The 19,143-nt window shown below is 45.7% G+C and overlaps 1 protein-coding gene across 1 annotated transcript in view; it reads right to left on the bottom strand.

Moving 5' to 3' along the window:
- The window catches only part of LOC119391027 (D-2-hydroxyglutarate dehydrogenase, mitochondrial), a gene marked incomplete at its 5' end in the record, with an annotated part of 375,425 nt that overhangs the window by 339,859 nt on the left and 16,423 nt on the right, over positions 1–19,143 (bottom strand). Inside the window, 1 exon segment of the mRNA XM_037658733.2 lies at positions 12,279–12,494. Within this exon segment, the coding sequence (XP_037514661.1) occupies positions 12,279–12,486 (208 nt within the window).

Below are 19,143 nucleotides of genomic sequence, written 5' to 3'. Positions count from 1 at the left end.
AGAATAGGTACGCGGCTTTAACCGAGGAAACCGACCTTAGCGTTGACGCAATGAATGATAATCTGACTAGTATCATCAAGGAGTGTGCAGTGGAAGTCGGGGGTACAGTTGTTAGACAGGACACTGGTAAGCTATCCCAAGAGACGAAAAACCTCATTAAGAAACGTCAAGCTATGAAAGCCTCAAATGCAACAGACAAAATAGAGCTGACGGAGCTTTCGAAGTTAATCAATAGGCGTAAAGTAGCCGACATAAGAAAGTATAATATGGAGAGAACTGAGCATGCTCTAAAGAACGGAAGAAGCCTCAAAGCTATGAAGACAAAACTGTGCATAGGCAAAAATCAGATGTATGCATTAAGGGATAAGGAAGGCAAGGTCACAAACAATATGGATAGAATAGTTGAGGTAGCGGAAGAGTTCTACAGAGATCTGTACAGCAGCCGAGCCATTCAGGATGATAACGTAAGAAGGAGTAATAGCGCAGAGGAATCTGACATCCCACCAGTATTGACAGGAGAAGTAAAGAAAGCCCTAAAGGGAATGCAAAGAGGCAAAGCAGCTGGTGAGGATCAGGTAACATCAGACCTGTTGAAAGACGGTGGAGAGATTATGTTAGAGAAACTGGCCACCCTGTATACGAAGTGCCTCTCGACGGGGAGGATACCAGAATCTTGGAAGAATGCCAACATCATCTTGATCCATAAGAAAGGGGACGTCAAAGACCTGAAAAATTACAGGCCCATAAGCTTACTCGGTTGTCTACAAGCTATTTACAAAAGTAATTGCTAACAGAATTAATACGACATTGGAGTTCAATCAACCAAGGGACCAGGCAGGATTTCGTACAGGATTCTCAACAATAGACCATATTCATACTATCAATCAGGTGATAGAGAAATGCGCGGAATACAACCAACCCTATACATAGCCTTCATAGATTACGAGAAGGCATTTGATTCGGTGGAGACATCAGCAGTCATGCAGGCACTGCGGAATCAGGGCATCGACGAAGCCTATATAAACATAATGGAAGAAATCTACAGCGGATCCACAGCCACTATAGTCCTCCATAAAGAAAGCGACAGAATCCCAATAAAGAAGGGCGTACGGCAGGGAGACACGATCTCTCCAATGTTATTCACCGCGTGTTTACAGGAGGTTTTCAGGGCCCTAGATTGGGAAGAGCTAGGGATAAGAGTCAATGGAGAGTATCTCAGTAACCTACGATTCGCTGATGACATTGCATTGATGAGTAACGCGGGAGACGAATTGCAGCTCATGATTACTGAACTGGATACGGAAAGTAGAAGAGTAGGTCTGAAAATTAATATGCATAAAACTAAAGTAATGTGGAACAATCTTGGTAGAGAACAGCGCTTTGCGATAGGTGGCGAGACACTGGAAGTTGTAAAGGAGTACGTCTACTTAGGACAGGTAGTAACCGCGGAGCCGAACCATGAGAGTGAAATAACTAGAAGAATAAGGATGGGTTGGGGCTCATTCGGCAAGCATTATCAAATCATGAATGGTAGTCTACCACTATCCCTCAAGAGGAATGTATATAACAGCTGCATCTTACCGGTACTTACCTACAGAGCAGAAACCTGGAGACTTACAAAGAGGGTTCAACTTAAATTGAGGACGACGCAGCGAGCGATGGAAAGGAAAATGATAGGTGTAACCTTAAGAGACAGGAAGAGAGCAGAGTGGGTCAGGGAACAAACGGGGGTTAATGACATCATAGTTGAAATCAAGAAGAAGAAATGGATATGGGCCGGGCACGTAGCACGTCGGCAGGATAACCGGTGGTCATTAAGGGTAACTGACTGGATTCCAAGAGATGGCAAACGCGTGAGGGGGAGACAGAAAATTAGGTGGGTAGATGAGATTAAGAAGTTTGTAGGTATAACGTGGCAGCAGGGAGCACAGGACCGGGTTGATTGGCGGAACATGGGAGAGGCCTTTGCCCTGCAGTGGGCGTAGACAGGCTGATGATGATGATGATGAAACAGGCTCAGATGGGATTTGAACCAGGGTCCTCAGCGTGGCAGTCGAGTATTCTACCACAGAGCCACGCTAGTGACGAACTCCTTTGCAAAAACATCCCTACAGGCGTCATGTCGGCCAAGGAATCGCATTAAATGTGTAATATAGCGTGTCAGAAGAGTAAAATAACGACCAGGCGTCACTCATTGCTAATTGCGTAACGAGTGACCAGATCGTTAGTTGCTTCAAATCCATTACAAAAGGCTTAGCCATAATTCTTCATCGTCATCAGCCACAGGCAGCATGAACAAAGTTCAAATAATGCCTTACAGATGTATAGCGGGTACCTCGCTTATCTGCAGCAAGGCGAATATTGGCGTAGTGATTGCTTCCCTACTTCAAAAAATTATGATTTGCGGCGTAGTGGGTACCTTGCAAGTGTACTTGTATTAGTTTCCCCAAGAGAGTTTAGAATGGGCTCTAGAAAGGCCGCTCTTCCAGCTTTCGCTGTGACTGTGCTGCGCGCTGCGCGCAGGCCCGGCGTTTTTTGTGTACAGCTTCGCAATATTCAACAAATTGTAAATGTGGTTATCAAGTGGATCGCAGTCCAAAAAATGATACATCAACAAAACTTGCTTGTCACCAACAGAGTGGAGAAATTCGCCATCTGTGGAGCTTCCATGCGGGCTCAAGCGACGACCCACACGTTTTCTGCCTGGAGCAATATGGCGGTCGTCGGCTTCAGCAGCGGCGCGCCGCCTACACTCCAGAAGTTTCTTTTCAACCTCCTTGGCCGGGCCAGCTCCGGTGGTTTCGGCGCAAGCTGGTCCTGCAGTACGGTGAGAATCATTTCGAATGACGTATCCTTTAAGTGGCCCGGCGCCACTAGCGCCTTGGCCAGCTGAAAGGTGGCGGCACCGCATCGGCTGAAACATGTCACCCTCTTCTCGGCAGCGCTTATGATGCTCTGTGCCTCCACGAAGAATTCAAAGTGTTACACGTAGTCTTCCCATTCTTCCAGGTGTGTGATGTCGAAGGCCTCGATCCCGTCTGCAGCAGCGGCCGTCATCGTGACGAGTACGCACCGGAGCTGCCGGGGCTAGTTTTCCTTTGCGGCGGTGTCCGTTGACTTTCTGTCGCATCCCATCGTCATCGCCAGTGTTAAATGGCGTCGGTCGGACGATGCGGAAGACGCAGAAACGTAGGCACAGGGCGGTATCGGCAATGCATTTTTATTGCGATCACGAAACCAAACACAAGACTGAAGACAAGTGGAATAACATTGCTATATATGTACATCTGCCCCCAGCTGATGGCGCTCTTCAATGCAGGGTTGCTTGATCAGGCTATGCAATATGCTGACTTCAGCGGCTAGCGTCAATACAACACAGTTATTCCTTATGTCCATAAGTTGTCCCATGGCCTGAAGAATGGGCCGGTGCAGTCAAGTGGCTTTTCCGCTCTGGGTAAATGGTGTTTTGTTTGCCCGGCTGTCGAGAGACACGTAAGTGGGAAGGACATGCCCACCAAATCAGAGTGTAAGGTGACCCACGTAAATCAGTATGTGAATTGCAAGATGAACATTGTGTACTCCTTTCCGCTCTCGTGTGGCCGTGCATACATGGGGCAAACGGGCCACTGTGTCAATGTCAGGCCGAGAGAGCATCTGCTGTCTCTGAAGAATAACAAGTGTCTACCCATTGCGCCCAATGCAAGTGCTCACCAATGTTAGCAAAAACAACAATTTCGTACAGCCGTAAAAATTTAAACACGAAGTGGGTGATGGAGGCAGCACATATTCAGCGTAAGGTGGAGCAATGCATAAGCTGGCCTTAAGTTGCATTACCATCAAAAGAAATGGCATTTCATGATAGCACTGTGATGAGTGAAGTGCGCGTTCGAATTGTGCACCTTTGAAAAGTGCGCATCATAAATATCCTCCTGAGACCCGGCAATGGGAAATTTGTCCAATATATTGGACATTGCAACACAGCGCACCGCGGTTTTCCAAGCGCTTGCCTCCTCCCGGAAAGTGTTTCCTCGGCTGCTTGTGGGACCCGCGCTGCCATCTAGTGAATGTGGTCAAAGTCGGTGTGTTTCCCGCCTCTCAGGAGCACTCGAAATGGCGGGATTGAGCACGAACAATTTTTACGGCTGCCGCCTAAGAAGTAAGTGCATTTATATTCATTCTCGGATGTCTTAAAGCGCATTTAATCATTGATTTGTGTTCGTAAGACGTTGGAGCACACCAAGAAATTCATATTTGAGCAAAAAATGGGGGTAGTTTTTTGCATGCGTTGCGTATTTGACAATGTCCAAATATAATGGACATTGGGTGTCAATGACAACAAAAACACGACAGTACGCGCGTGTGCTCTCTTGCCGCTCTACAGAGAGTAATACGTTTTTCGCTGCAGTTCTCTCGTTATTACACTTACACTTCATGCATTTTCTTTTGTAGGTAGTAGGTCCCGTGTGAGTGATGCCACGGCTGAGGAAATCTTGGAGAGAATTGCAGAGCGGGACACCTCAGACTTGGACCTCTCGGACAGTGATGACGACTCTGCTGAAGACTTCGTGTTTACTTCATGAACTTCAGGTTGCAACATGAAAACAAAGTTTTTTTTGCGTAAAGTGCTAACTGTTCCATTGCATCACGAAGGAACGGCGATGCTTTGAAAATGCCCACTCATCTTAAACTAAGATTTGCGGACTGGAATTTACACGACCATTAACAATTGTATTCTCGGTTTGGAAGCAGCAAATAAAAGTATATTTCTGTTGCGAGATGTCCTTTTTTTTTGGTCACTGGCCTCAACTACGCCCTACTATATGTTTCCCCAAAAGATCCCCCTAGAGTCCCAATGTACAATATATTGGACAACGTGCTGCGGCCAAGTAACATAATATATTGAAAAACTACGTGACACTTTTCACCTCTGCACTCAGAAAAAGCAGTTCTGAAAGTTTAACAAAAATCCATGACCCTAAATTCACTGTGGGTCTGAGGAGGATAAAAAGAAAGACGACAAGGAGTGCACGCGCGGAGATGAGAACAGTGCTGAATGGAAGACAACGACGACGAATACCTTCACGAGGGCGCGAGGCGTAAGGGTTCGACGGACAAGTGGCCCAATAAGAAAACAACACGGATCATCTCAGGGGCCAATCTTTTACCAACACCGAGATCCAGCAGTCTCCAATGAGGAGTGGACAAGTGTACCCGAGGGCAGAAGAAGCCTGGCCTCAGAGGGTTCCAAGGAGAGTTCGAGGATACGTGGCGAAGAGAAGGTGGTCACCGAACCGGGCGCTGAAGATGGGCAGTCGGGTTGCGGACCCGAACCTCCAGGGCTTCAACCGGTCGGAGCCTCCTGCCGCCTCGCTCCTGTGCGAGGAGACCTTAACCATGGTACTCGGACACTACTCAAGGCCTGTGGACTTCGGTTCCAACAGGCAAGCAGCAGCAGTTGGGCTACGGGCCCGAGCTCTGCGTTCAGGCGCATAGCCGTGCTCCTCCGGGCATCTCAAGGGGTCGCCCAGTAGCCACCTTTTCCACGTCGCAACCACTCTACAAGCGGGAGCCACAGCATTCCCGTTTCTCAAACGTCAGCCTGCATAAACGACATGGTGAGACTGACCACCAGTTATTCCGCCGCTCGTCCGCGATGAACTGTAAAGCTTAGTTTGAGTCTCATTTAGCTTGTCGTTAGGAGTGTTTTATTGTGTGCATTGACTTTTTTTTGTAAAATGTTTAATTTTATGTAGATAGATAGTTGTTCGCTTTATTTGTTTATTAAATGTTTTGTGTGGTTTCTGTTAAACAAATGGCCTTGTCCTTATTAAAACTCTCGGAGGCTCAACCACAGAGAGCTATTACCAACAATAAGAAGAACCTGCATCATAAACACTTGTCGCCAGATCTTGCTTCATACCCATGTTTGCTTGTTTTTTCCTTGTTGTGTGTTTTGGGTGTTAATATGTTACATTTCTTCCGTAAATAAGTTTAGCTGAGAGTCAGCAGTTGTCCTGTTTTTTCTACATTCCTTCTGCTGTGACTGTTCTTTCACGCCATTTTATTTCATCATGCAAGCATATCAACACACCCTATTTTCCATCCTTCTGTACAGTTGCACGTCAATATAGCATTTATTTCCTGATTTCTGAGTCCCTCTTAGGGCCCCTGAAACTACCTCTGTTGTGGCTGCCGCTTGTAAACATGCAGGAGGTGCTCAGACACACAGTGGTCAGAGGTAGCTTTTGCAGCTGCTGCGGCGTCACGTTATCATAGAAAGCAGTAGTGAGCTTCAGGCTGGGCGAGCTGGATGAAGCTTACGCATCGCGACGTCGCCAAAAGTGCCTAAATATATTGTCGGTGCCTACCGCTGTCTAGTAACCTGGAGTAGGTCTATAGTGCTAGAATTACCGCAGTATGGAATTACACCAGCGCACTCGTGATCGCACTGAAAGTAAGCTGCGTGTTCAGAGATAAAAGAAAAAGTGCTCAAGGTCAAGACACACGCTTAAGAATGGACGCAGCTTCTTGCCTACTTGTCCCTGCATAGCTTTCAGTGCACTCGCTGCTACAAAAGGAGAGAGAAAGCGCTTAAAGGGGTACTGACACGAATACTTTCAGTTGTCGTTTTTTTGCGTCAAATGAAAGGTCAAGCCACCAAGAGCCTAGAAAAGGTAGTGCTAAGCACGACTGCGCCCTGGAAAAGTAATTGCAGTATGTTTTTAAAAACTAGTTTCGGTTCCCACTGTACCCTGATGTCACAACACGATATGAGCTTCTCGTCACGTGCTCGCACAATATGTAGTGACGTTTCCACGGCCGCTCCGCGCCGTGGCTCCGTTGGTGACGTACAAGCAGCCATTTTGGAAGTTTTGATGACGCACAAGCGGCCATCTTGGAAGTTTTGGTACCTGACGTCACCACAACCAGCCAGACTGCTGCATGAAGTCACCGGAATTAGTACTGTAGCCTGACATCAAGCTAGTGTCGATGTCAGTAGGTGCGCCATGGAAAAATTGACTTTAATATCAAATTAAAATATCTTATCACCATTTGCTGAGCTTCACACTTGCTCAGAGCCGTCTCTGCATGCAGGAGGTTGGTATGGCAGAGTAAACTCGCCTTCAAAAGAAAAGGTGTCAGTACCCCTTTAAAGCATGCGACAAATCACCATAACTGCGCTGATACTCGATGGATTCTAACAATTTTTGTGCTCATCGATTCGTGAGGCAATAAACTCCTTCAAAGAAGTCATTCGATAATAACTCAGAAAAGTGCTGCAGGATCAGGGCTGGGCAGTATCACGATACAAGAGTATCACGATAGTATCTCAGGGATATTTTTGAGCATCTATAGTTTTGTATCGAGATATATTTGAAAAATGTATTTTTATCTTAGTAGTGAAATACTTTTATGTTTTAGTGATTATATAGCAATATTGTGCCAGACATGGTATCCCATTACTTTTTTTGCCGGAAATCAGCTGACGTGTTTCCAGTGAGGAAACACAGACTGCTAAGAGAAGGAAAGGCCAGTCACACGTAGTGAATGGTCCATGCCAGAGAGCACCGGACATCGCCGACAGCAGCATGGCGAAGGCAGTATTGTCGGCATCGGCCGATGAAAGTTACTGTCTCTCGAGGCTGGTGCTGCACCCGTAATTTTTTTTCAGGGTGCCAGACATTTCTTTATGACTCTCCTCATGAATACTGCCCTAAGACGGGCCTTGCACGCTTTCAGTTCTCACAGTGGTGGCAGCCTACTTGAGAAGCTACTGTGAAGTGCACCTTCTCAGCAAAACAGATCTTGGGTGCAAAAATAAATATGTACTTTCTATTATTTCACCTGTGCTTTATTCATATACCCTAGGGGCCCATAGGGGCATTACATAGGGGGGGGGGGGTAGTTACAATGCTGTAGGGTTATGTTTACAAAGGAAATATTTACACAGAACATGAAAAAAAAGGAAAATCCAAAAAGCACAAAAAGTCTACATACGAACAAAACATGGTAATACAATGTAGCACTCAGTAAGGCATGAAACAAGGTATGCAATAATACAGGTAATATTCGAACTAAACTAAACAAAAGATAGCTACAAAATTTTACACTTCGATATTCCACATCTCCTTCAATTTGCTAACAAATGTGTCGTGATCGCGCGCACTTACAACATCACTTGGTAGTTTATTCCAATGATAAATTGCAAGAAACAGTGGTGCGTCACGAAGGAAGTTTGCACGCGCAAACATGGGTTGTATTTTGTATGCATGATCCAGGCGTGGAAATATGCGATGAGCTGGTTTAATCTGCGACTGTAAGAACGATGAATCACTGAAATAAAGTCTGTGGAAATGAGACAGTAGTGCGATAAGCCTACGCTTTTCTAGTGCAGGTAACTTCAATGACGTTTTAATTGCTGTTATGCTATAGAACCGTGAATATTTTCCTGTGATAAAGCGGGCTGCCTTGTTTTGGATGGCCTCAAGTTTATGAATTAGGTATTGCTGGTTAGGATTCCAAATAAGGGTGGCGTATTCCATTTTTGAGTGAACTAAAGTTATGTATGCGAGAAGTTTGGTGGACTGGTTGGCAGAGTGCAAGTTACGTTTATTGAATCCTAGGGCTCTTGAAGCCTTACTAGTTATTGCATCAACATGAGCATTCCATGAGAGGTTTTGTGTAAGATGGACGCCTAAGTATTTTATTGTGGACACGTTTTCAACTACCATATTGTTAATCATGTAAGAATGTAGCTCGGGTTTGGTAGTTCTCGTAAATTGAATGTACTTCGTTTTTGAGACATTAACGTCCATTTGCCATTGATAGCACCAGCGGGTGATTTGGTTAATGTCAGACTGCAGTGCACTGACATCGGTATGGTTAGTAATTTGTCTGTAAATGACACAATCGTCTGCAAAAAGTCTGATTGGGGATGACAGGTGGTTACCTATATCGTTGACGTAAATTAAGAATAAGATTGGCCCGAGCACGGTACCTTGTGGAACACCTGATTTACCTTTATTAATGGAGAGAAAGTATTATTAACAAAAACAGACTGGAAGCGATCAGACAAGAAATTAGCAATCCAATTAGAGATCTTAAGGGTTGATGTTCAGGGCGTTGAGTTTCATATTTAGGCGGTTATGGGGGACCTTGTCAAAGGCTTTGGCAAAGTCTATAAATAGCGCATCAATGACTGCTTATTGTGTATGGCTTCGTGAATATCGGTTATTAGTTCAAACAGTTGAGTTTCACATGAACGGCCACGCTGGAAACCATGCTGACTTGGTAAGAAGAAGTTGTTAGTGGTTAGATATGTCATAATTGCAGATGATATACAGTCAAACCCCGCTACAACGAAATTGACGGTGCTCGGAAAAATGTTCGTTGAAGCGAACATTTCGTTGAAGTGAAATCGAAAAAAAATATGGCTGACCTGAGCTAGTAGAACAGAGAAACCTTTATTTCCAAAATTCAAAAAGTGTCTGCTGCTTCCTTTGCGTCCCCAGCAGCGTCACGACGCGATTCTCGTATATGCATAGCGACGCCACGTTGAAAAGCACGCAGAAACAACGTTCGCGGCTTCCGCGAACGAACCAAACAGGCACGGGCGCGCAACACAAACTGCACAGTTGCACTAATACGCTAACACAAGCTATTCGCCGACAACGGCGAGATGCAGGCGTGCTATCGCGGAGCGATGACTTACGCCTTATTCTATGCTATTCTTATCCACCACTCGTGGCTGGCTGATCCCGTTGATAACGTGGACGAATTGTTGCTCCGACCACCGGTCGCACTGGCCAAGCGCGAAAAGCACGAAAAACATAGGCATTGGAAAAGGCATCGTTCCGCGACTGCACCCCAGGGCTGCTCGCATTGATAACGCGTACGTACCGTCGCTTTGACCACTAGCGAAGCGCGAAAAGCATGAAAAGCATTGGAAAAGCATCGGGAAAGGAATCGTTCCGCGATTGCACCTCAGTGTGGACAACTGAGTTTTGGCTTCGGATTGTCTGCGACTAAGAAGCAACTCAAACCAGTTGCGAAAGCAGGGCAGTCCGATCGCCGTCGCCATCAAGGAATGGCGCACCCCATACTCAATCAACAGCGGCGGTTTCTGGAGGTGCCAACACGCGATTTAGACTTTGAATTCGTATTTTTATGTTCTAAAATGCATCAAAATGTCCGAGATTGTGTTTTTTGCACAGTAAATTAAATTTTTGAGCCCAGAATGGCATGGTAAATTTCGTTGAAGCGGAACGGCAGCAGAAAAAATGTTCGTTGTGGCGAGCATATTTATGCATTGACTCCTATGGACTGTTGACGGGGAACCGAGAATTTTTCGTTGTACCGGAAATTTCGTTGAAGCGGAGTTCGTTGTAGCGGAGTTCGACTGTAATGTGCTCTAAAAGTTTACACGGTATGCTTGTTAGGGAAATTGGTCTATAGTTACAAAGCATAGAGGGGTCACCTGATTTAAAAATAGGAGTGATGTGGGCAATTTTCCAGGCATCTGGTAGGCTTCCATTATCAACTGATTGCTGAAAAACAGCTGCTAGAATGTGAGAAATAACAGGCTTTGTTATCTTAAGCATTTTGGTGCAGATGCCGTCCGGGCTGGGTGCCGAATTATTTGAGAGCCTTTCAATAGCGCGTTCAATACCTTGGTACGAAATATTTAAATCGTCCATGACCGACTCAAGAGTCGTGAAGCTAAGGTCCGACGGAATGGGATTTTCATCCGTGAATACAGAACCAAAAAATTCATTTAGTTCCGTTGCAACGCGTGATGGTGAAAGAAGTACACCGTCTTTGGAAATGGACACTTGGGATGACGAAGAAGGTTTGGGGTTAATTACCTTCCAGAATTTTTTAGTATTTTCTCTTAAAAGCGTTGTTATATCATTGTTAAAGAACTTATCTTTGGCTGCTTCGATTTCAACCTTACATTGCTTAGATTGTTCACGCTAACGTACCCAATCACTATCAGACCCCGACTGTTTTGCTTTCGAGTAACATCGTTTTTTTTTTTATTTATGGAACGTTTGACATGCAAGTTGAACCATGCTTGTTAGCAATTCGAGCGATATTCTTGAATTGGAGGTTTCAATGTGCTGCAACATTATTCATGATATTAAGTTGCATTTAATAAAATGTCTTTCCGGAGAATCAGCATCCCCAAAATGAAAAAGTATTCTAGTACCTGTATTCCGGTATACACTTTTCATCTTTCATCTTTTTGCAAAAGTATCTTTGATATATATCACATTACGCCAAAGAAGAATATATCTGAGCACGTGTATTTTAGGCTCGCAGCAGATGTATTTCGATGTATCTGTATTCTGGATTACTTTTCCACGTAGCTCTGCCCCTGCGCTCTGTGCGAGACCCCTTTAAGTTGGGCAAAAGGGGCCGCTCAGGGCAAGGTCTGTTCTTGAAACGCGATAAGGAGCCAAAGAGATCAGGCACACTGAAGATGCGGTGAAGTTGAGGGTCTGACGAAATCTCGTCCGGTCAGAACGGAACAGTGGTCAAAACACTAATGGATGCCAACCACGGTGAAAAATGCTTACGGACATTTCCGCTTTCACATGGGAGCCTTTTTCAGAGTGAAGGGCCCTTCATTGCAAACAAGGTTCCCGCGTGGATTAGAAGACAATTTGATCGCGCTAGTTGGTCCAGCATTTTAGGTCGTGCAAAACTTTACGAAGACAGACACACAGATATGACAAGCCACAGCCACGTGGGAGCCGAAATGTTGTTCACCTCGTCCATCAATGTTTTAAGCACTAAAGATAAGGGCGAGGTTGGTTTGTGAATACGGCAGTTAGCCCAACAAATAATTCAAGCTTTACATCTTGACCACTTACTTCCTCACATGTCAATATTTCAATCTTGCATGCAGATGATAAACAGTGCAAGAAAGCACGGCCACGACAAGCAAATGCACAGGAGAGCCCTGTGTGTTTGCTTTTCGTGGCTGGGCTTCTTTGCACTGTTTAACTTCAGTATGAATAACCAGCTAGCCCAGTAGGCTACTTTAATAACTTTTATACGGACATGACTGTGCCATCTTGAGAGATGAACATAGTTGCTCCAACGACACGAACATTCATCTCTCCAGGCCTCCATCATCTCCTGAACCTCGTTGCAAGAGCCATTTTTATTCGTGTGCAGTGTGTATTTTTTGAGGTCATGTGCAGTACCTCTTGATAATCCATTGCAGAATGTAATTATCTAGCTAGTGAGGTCAGTTAAAGGAATGCACTCACCCTGGCAGGTGCGCAGCCAGTCCACATTGAAAGCCTCCATGTCTGCAGGTTCAGTGAGCACAGCTGATGGTCCCAGGAGACGCTCAAAGGTGGCCACGTCCACATCACTCAGCGTAGCATAGGGACCTCGGTGCTCGTGCACACGACTGCTGGAGACGTGGCGTCGGCCCAGCTGCCCACAAATACGGACCAGCTTTCCCAACTCCATTGGGCTTGCTGCACGAGGCAGAATATGCACATTCCATTTTATCCGTTGGGAAATTGAAGGCGGTAAGGCATCACATTGCCCTCTTGTGCGTTCAATGTTTCAAACATTTCTTATTGCTCCAGGAAGCATGACACATGCTCAAAGATTCGTATACTCTTGGCAAATATTTCAATGTTTCATTATTTATCTGAAGGACCTCTGGTTCCGGGCGCCGAGTCGGACAGTGACGTCACTGTCTGGAAATCACGGAAACGTGGGCCCACAAAGCTGTGACGCACACACTGCTGCATCGTCTGCTGTCACTCATGCGTGCAAGCAACCATCCTGATAAACTTTTTTAAGAGAGAATTTTAACGAGTGTCGAAAGCATCAGGATGGCACAATACCGTATGCACTGAAATTCTCTAATAGATAATTTTAGCGCATACGGTATTGCGGTATATGCAGAGGTGTTTGTGGAATAGCAAGTTACCAAAAGATGGCACCGACACCTTCTGACGCTTCGGACAACCACAGTTACAAACACATCTTTGTTCTCAACAAGTGTCCTTGATGAAAAAATTTTTAAAAAAGCACCGCATTCAAAACTGTGCCACTGCCAAGAATCGACACCAGCAGATAAGTAGCATCTGCCATCCCAACTTTGTGCTTGCCTGGTTCATCTTAGAGCCGTCAGATGGCACCACCTAGCCAGCTTCTCAAGCTTGCGGACAAACTAAAATTCTCTCATGTCGTCTTCGCAGGTTCGTGTGACAATGCAAAGCACTTTGCAAAATGCCAGTGAGCTTGGCTAGTTCGGCAACATGCCGAGAAGAATGAGTGAATGTAGGTTCACAACTGCAGCCGATGCTCTCTAGGCTTGCCCGGTGTGGCGGTGCTGCAGGCCACCACTCATTGCACGTCACTCTAATGTGATACGACATCACTAAAACTTTCATTATGCTTCCTACAGTGACGTTGATGTCAGTTGTGCTAGTGAAAGGTCTTGCTCGTGAGAATGAGCATTTCGGCACACTTTGGAAGCGAATTGAAATATATTCTGAACGTATGCTCTGTCCAACACTTCGCACTTAGTGTCTCTACATACTGAGGAAGCATACAGCCCAATTTTTATCGCCTCAAACTTTTGTGTCTCAAACCCTTATTTTCACTGCTCCATGTAACTCGCTGCCATCCTCAGCTACTTTTCCGTTCCCTAGGTATCCTGTCTACCGAGGCATCGTAACACAGAACAAACTTACCTGGTCATCGCAGATAACAGCTACTTGTGCATCTATGCTAAAAAAGAAATTCTGGTTTCTCAAAAGAAAACTTGGAACAGCAAATCGTGGAAGTAGGTTTCTAGCATATAGGAAATGTGCATTGAGCCGGCGGCACGGCGCTGCGAAGTGAATGACAGCGACTCACTCGCTGCATACAAAACAAAAGATTTCAGCGAGTCTACTAATGCCGAAAAAAACTTCTCCATGCGCACGACGCGGACAACTTCGGGACATGCTTGATCGTCGTTGAGAGCGTGTAACTCGATCAGGGACAACTTCATATATGAGCGGCCTTAGGCACCATGCGATCTCGTGGGGACCACAGTAGCGAGCATCTTGCTGAGACCGCGACGGCAAATTGGCATCTACACCATCACACCAGATGCGAAGTCTTGCTCCAGCCATCGCAAATTGTAATGTCGGGCATCAGTGCGTTGCTGCCTCTTGACGAGTGTTCGGGCAAGCTGGCGGGCTTCCTCGGCACATTGTAGAAAGCTGGCAACATCTTTGTCGATTTTCTCGTCGTCGACGTGTGGTAGCGTGGCATCCAGCGGGATGGTGGCTGCTCGGCCACAAATAAGTTGGAAAGGGGTCGTGTGCATCTTTTTTTTTTTGCAGTGTATTAAACGTGAACGTGACATAGGGGAGAACTTTGTTCCACATCTTGTGCTCGACATACACATACATGACGAGCATATCGGCATCTTGCTTAACATTCTGTCAGGCCGTTTGTCTAGGGGTGACAGGCGGTGGATCAGCGATGACACATGTGGCTGACATGCGGTATCTGCTGCGTGACCTCTGCAGTGAACAGCATTTCCCTGTCGGTAATGAGGGCCTCGGATGCACCATGCAAGAGAACGACGTTCCTGACAAAGAATCTTCTTGCAACCTCCAGTGCCCTTCTTGACGGTAATGCCTTCGTTTCGGTGTGGTGAGTCAGGTAGTCTATCATCACTACTATCTTAGAATAACAGAGAGCTGAGCTAGTGGATAAGTATTCATTCTAAAAAGACAGGGCGTTCAAACACGGACACAAGAAAGAAGTCAGGACACCACAAACGACGGCGTTTGTGGTGTCCTGACTTCTTTCTTGTGTCCGTGTTTGCACGCCCTGTCTTTTTGAACCACTACTATCCATTTGATCATGCGAGACAACATTAGGAACAAGCCAAGCAGGTCCATGCTGATTTGTTCAAGGGTTTCTTTGGAGGGTCAATAGCCTGCAGTAGTTAAACCAGCCTAGAAGGTGGGGCTTACGGTGCTGACAGTCATGGCTGGTCCTTATGTAGTGCGCAACATTGCAGTATTGTTACGTGGTTGTGCCGGTGAAGAAGGCTGCCGAATGACTAGGAAATACGGGACTCCTTACTGGGTGAACTTGCGCCTGGAAAATGAAATGTCATAGAAGCAATTCATACTGTACAGTGATAGCGGCGAGAACAGTTGTTGGCCGTCAAGTAATCTGCTCATCCGTGAAATGCATTGGCTTAGAATGATAATGTCACAAATTTACATGTCAAAACCACAATTTCATTATGAGGCATGGCGTAGTGGAGGGCTCCAGGAATTTTGACCATCTGGTGTTCTTTGACGTGCACTGACAATGCAGAGTACACAAGCCTCTAGCATTTCGCCTCTATCGAAATGTGAATGCCGTGGCCGGATCGAACCCGCGGCCTTCGGGTCAGCAGCTGAGCACTGTAACCGCTACATCACCGCAGCGGACGGCTCTTATAAATGCCTTATCGAACCTTCCAGCCTTATTGCTGGTTCTCGTCTAGTACTGAAGATAAACCGCAAAAGAAGCATGGCTATGAAAAGTACACACACAGGACAAGTTAATTAGTAAAACTTGTTCTAGGGCTAGTTGGTATATGCTTAGTGAAGACACAGTAAACTAAGACACACAGGACAGGCACTGTCTTCCAACTCAATTTTATTGACATAAATGCGCCATATAAGTATCTGCGAGAACAGCTACAAAAAAAAAAGAACAGGAAAAAATGCACTGACACAAAAGCAGCAAAAACAGCTCGTACTGTGTGTTTGCTTTTTTTGTGCTGTTTACCTTCAGTATGAATGATCAACTAGACCACTCAGCTACTTCTCATGTTAGGTCTGGAAAAAACTTGGTTGCTCATCTCTTGCCCATAACCTTTACAGAACAGTCTGAAGAAATTGTGAGGTTTCTAAACATCGCGTCACAGCCTGCGATGAGCAGAGGTAACAGTTTTTGTAGTTGAAACCCAATCGCATCAAAAGTAAAGGAATAAACGCGCATCCCCAATTACAGCCCAAATAATCGCATGGAGGCTATTAGCGTCTTAGAATAACAGAGAGCTGAGCTAGTTGGTAAGTATTCATTCTAAAAAGACAAACACGGACACAAGTCAGGACACCACAAACGCCGACATTTATGCGTTTGTGGTGTCCTGACTTCTTTCTTGTGTCCGTGTTTGCACACCCTGTCTTTTTAGAATGAATACTATTACCGTCGAGTGCATTGGCGTCCGTTGCCTGGAGCGAAAAATGGCAAGCCGCAGCTGTACTGCCTGGCCCTTAGCTTAAGTGTTTTTTCAATTGTAGCCATCTCCATCGCCAACTCTACAATTTTCAGCGGGTTGTGAATAAGGCTAACGAACAGATGTTCCTGTTCACAACTCACATCAGGTGCTGAAGCTTCTTTTCCTCAGTCATATCGGCGCCCACGTGTCGGAATATTTTCTGCATTTCCTCAATGAACACAGTTACGGGCTCGTTGTGGTGGTGCTGCTGGGTTGGAAGCATGGCCTCAGCTTGTTGGGCATGCAGAAATGTAGATGCCAATCGCCTTCTAAAAGCGTCCCAAGCCGTCAGTGCAGTTTCCTGCTTCTTAAACCATGTGCAAACGGATTCTTCGAGCAAAAAAAAGACCTTCTGCAGCTCTTCCTCCTTCGACCATTGGTTATACAATGCGACCGTCTCAAACCTGCCCATTCTTGTGAGTCCCCGCAGGCAGAGCCACAAAAAATAGGAGGTTCCTTTGGTTGTCGGAAAATGAAGATAGCAGGTGCGTTAATGCAGTCAAGCTTGTAGCAGGACGAGTTTCTACACAGGGTTCAGGGGCAGGCAGACCCAGGCACCTACAGCTGATTCAGATTCTCCCGTGCCCCCTTTCTTAAAGGGACATTAAAGGCAAATAACAACTTATGTCAGAGTGAAAGCTCAATGTATGACAACTTCTAAAACGGCAATATTATCAACAGCAGTGCCCTACTTACCGAAAAATTAAGGTAAATGTATCACATGATGAGCGGCACGAGTGGGACATTTTCGAAGTGATCCCGATGACGCATGAGAATTTGCCTACAATAAATCACTAGTAATAAAACTAGCAGCAATAAAAGAAGAACCTTCCGTGCATCAAAAGACGTAATAAAATGCTGTTTGTTCGTTTCCGTTTGATTCATGGAAAAAAGAACCTCTGTGGCGCTGCCATGGGGAACGGCGCGCATGGTTCAAAAGTTCCGTTTTCGCCTAACTGCGCTTCGCCCGGCGCCCTGCTTCGCTCACGGGGTCGTGTCTCAGTGGTAGTTTCGGGATCGCGTACTGCCGCGTGTGTTTTGCGCGCGAAAGTGACGCCTCGTCACATAGGCACACAAGAAGGAAACTACCCTGATTATATTGCATGCCACCGCGCACTGCGATAGCCAGGTTATCTAACCAAACGAAGCAACATATACACATCTGTATATACCAGAGGATGTTCAAGAGTCGCGACGGCAGGGCCACCACAGCTTCGTCGCCCGACACCGCACTGCTGGTTTCCTCGCTGCATTCGGGCTCGGGCTCGGGAGAGTCGCTGCCGAGGCTGCTATCGTAGTACACAACGACGCCGGCACTACGAGCCCTCAGCAGCATACCGCGTTCATCGGGGCTCATGTTGCTGAATTGGAGCCCAGCGTCGTGAGCCAATATCTCGTTGTCAAGTTCTCCGTCCACATCCAATGCGGCGATTGCGGCAAGCTTCGGTGGCTTCGATGGCCGTTGTTGCTGCTGTGGGTCCCGCTACTTTCGCTCTGCTGCTACTAGTGTCGGCGGCCGCGCAGTAAAGGCGGCAACGTTGGGCACGGCAGCAGTGACGTATTAAAGTCTGATTTCAGGCGGGTGATTTGAAGTGTGCTAACGCCATGCGGACCACTAAAACGTGATTTTACTTCAAAATAAACTCTTCCTTGGCATAAAAGTAGCACTACGAGGTTTCTGGACTGCTATTTCAACAATCAACGTCGACTTAATATTTGCCTTTAGTGTCCCTTTAAAGACTGCGATGCATACTGGGCTGGCTTCACGGCTTGACAGGGGTGTTCCAACCATAAACACCTCCACTAAATGTCATGTCAAAGTGACAGTTTTTGTCCATGGTACAGAGACGAGGTGACTTTAAAAGTCAAGAAACATTATTTGGGCGAACTTGTGCCCATAGAAGAACTTCTGGCAAAACCTGTTCGGCAGTGGCAAAAACAACATTTGTGGTAGAGCATCAGTTGTAAAAATGCCAATGCTTTCGCTAGTCTGGTCTTTAATAGCAGCAACGCCAAACGCACTAGGACGTGAACACATCACAGCGCACACATCAGCTAATAAGTGGGCCCACTGTTTTATCGAATGCATGTCCAACATGTGAGCGACATGACGCTGTAAGTAAGTTGAGAACAATGCTGCACAAAGAAATGGACATCCACATAAATAAATGCATGAGGCAATATTTAATGGTTAGCGGATGCACTAAGACCAAGAGCACACTATATGCTGATGACACAACCATCTTTACATCAACTAAGTCACTTTCTACGCTCCCTTAACACAGATTTAAATAACATAGCTTTATCCTGGCAAAACAATCAGCTGCAAATCGATGCTACTAAAACCGTCTCTTGGGTGTTCCATTCTCCACCAATTTCACTTGACATACCACCTTCCCTTTGCATCGGTAATTATGTCATAAGCATTTCCGGTGAAGCGCGCTTTTTTGGCGTCATCTTAGATACTGAACTAAAATTTCGCAGACATGCCTCATCACTCGCTAAAAAAATTGAATTTGGAATCCACATTAGCATCAAGACACAAACTTATTTTCTACCTCACATGATACGCTCTTTGTATGTTGCCTATATTCACAGCCATATTTCGTATTGAGTATCATCTTCGGCCAACACATATTTCACGCACATTGAACGTTTGCATGATTACAGAATCAAGCAGTTAGGCTAACGACATTGAGCCCACTTTATTTGTCCTGTAGCTTGTTGTTTCCTAAACTTAACATACTCCCATTAAGACAATTATTCTGTCACAGACTGTCCACAGTCACCTGACATTCTCATTGTATGTATTGATCATTAACACCTAA

This window comes from Rhipicephalus sanguineus, chromosome 4 (assembly GCF_013339695.2).
Source record: "Rhipicephalus sanguineus isolate Rsan-2018 chromosome 4, BIME_Rsan_1.4, whole genome shotgun sequence".
Lineage (NCBI taxonomy): Eukaryota > Metazoa > Arthropoda > Arachnida > Ixodida > Ixodidae > Rhipicephalus > Rhipicephalus sanguineus.
The sequence above is the reverse complement of the archived record's forward strand: the minus strand, read 5'-3'. Positions and strand labels throughout refer to the sequence as shown.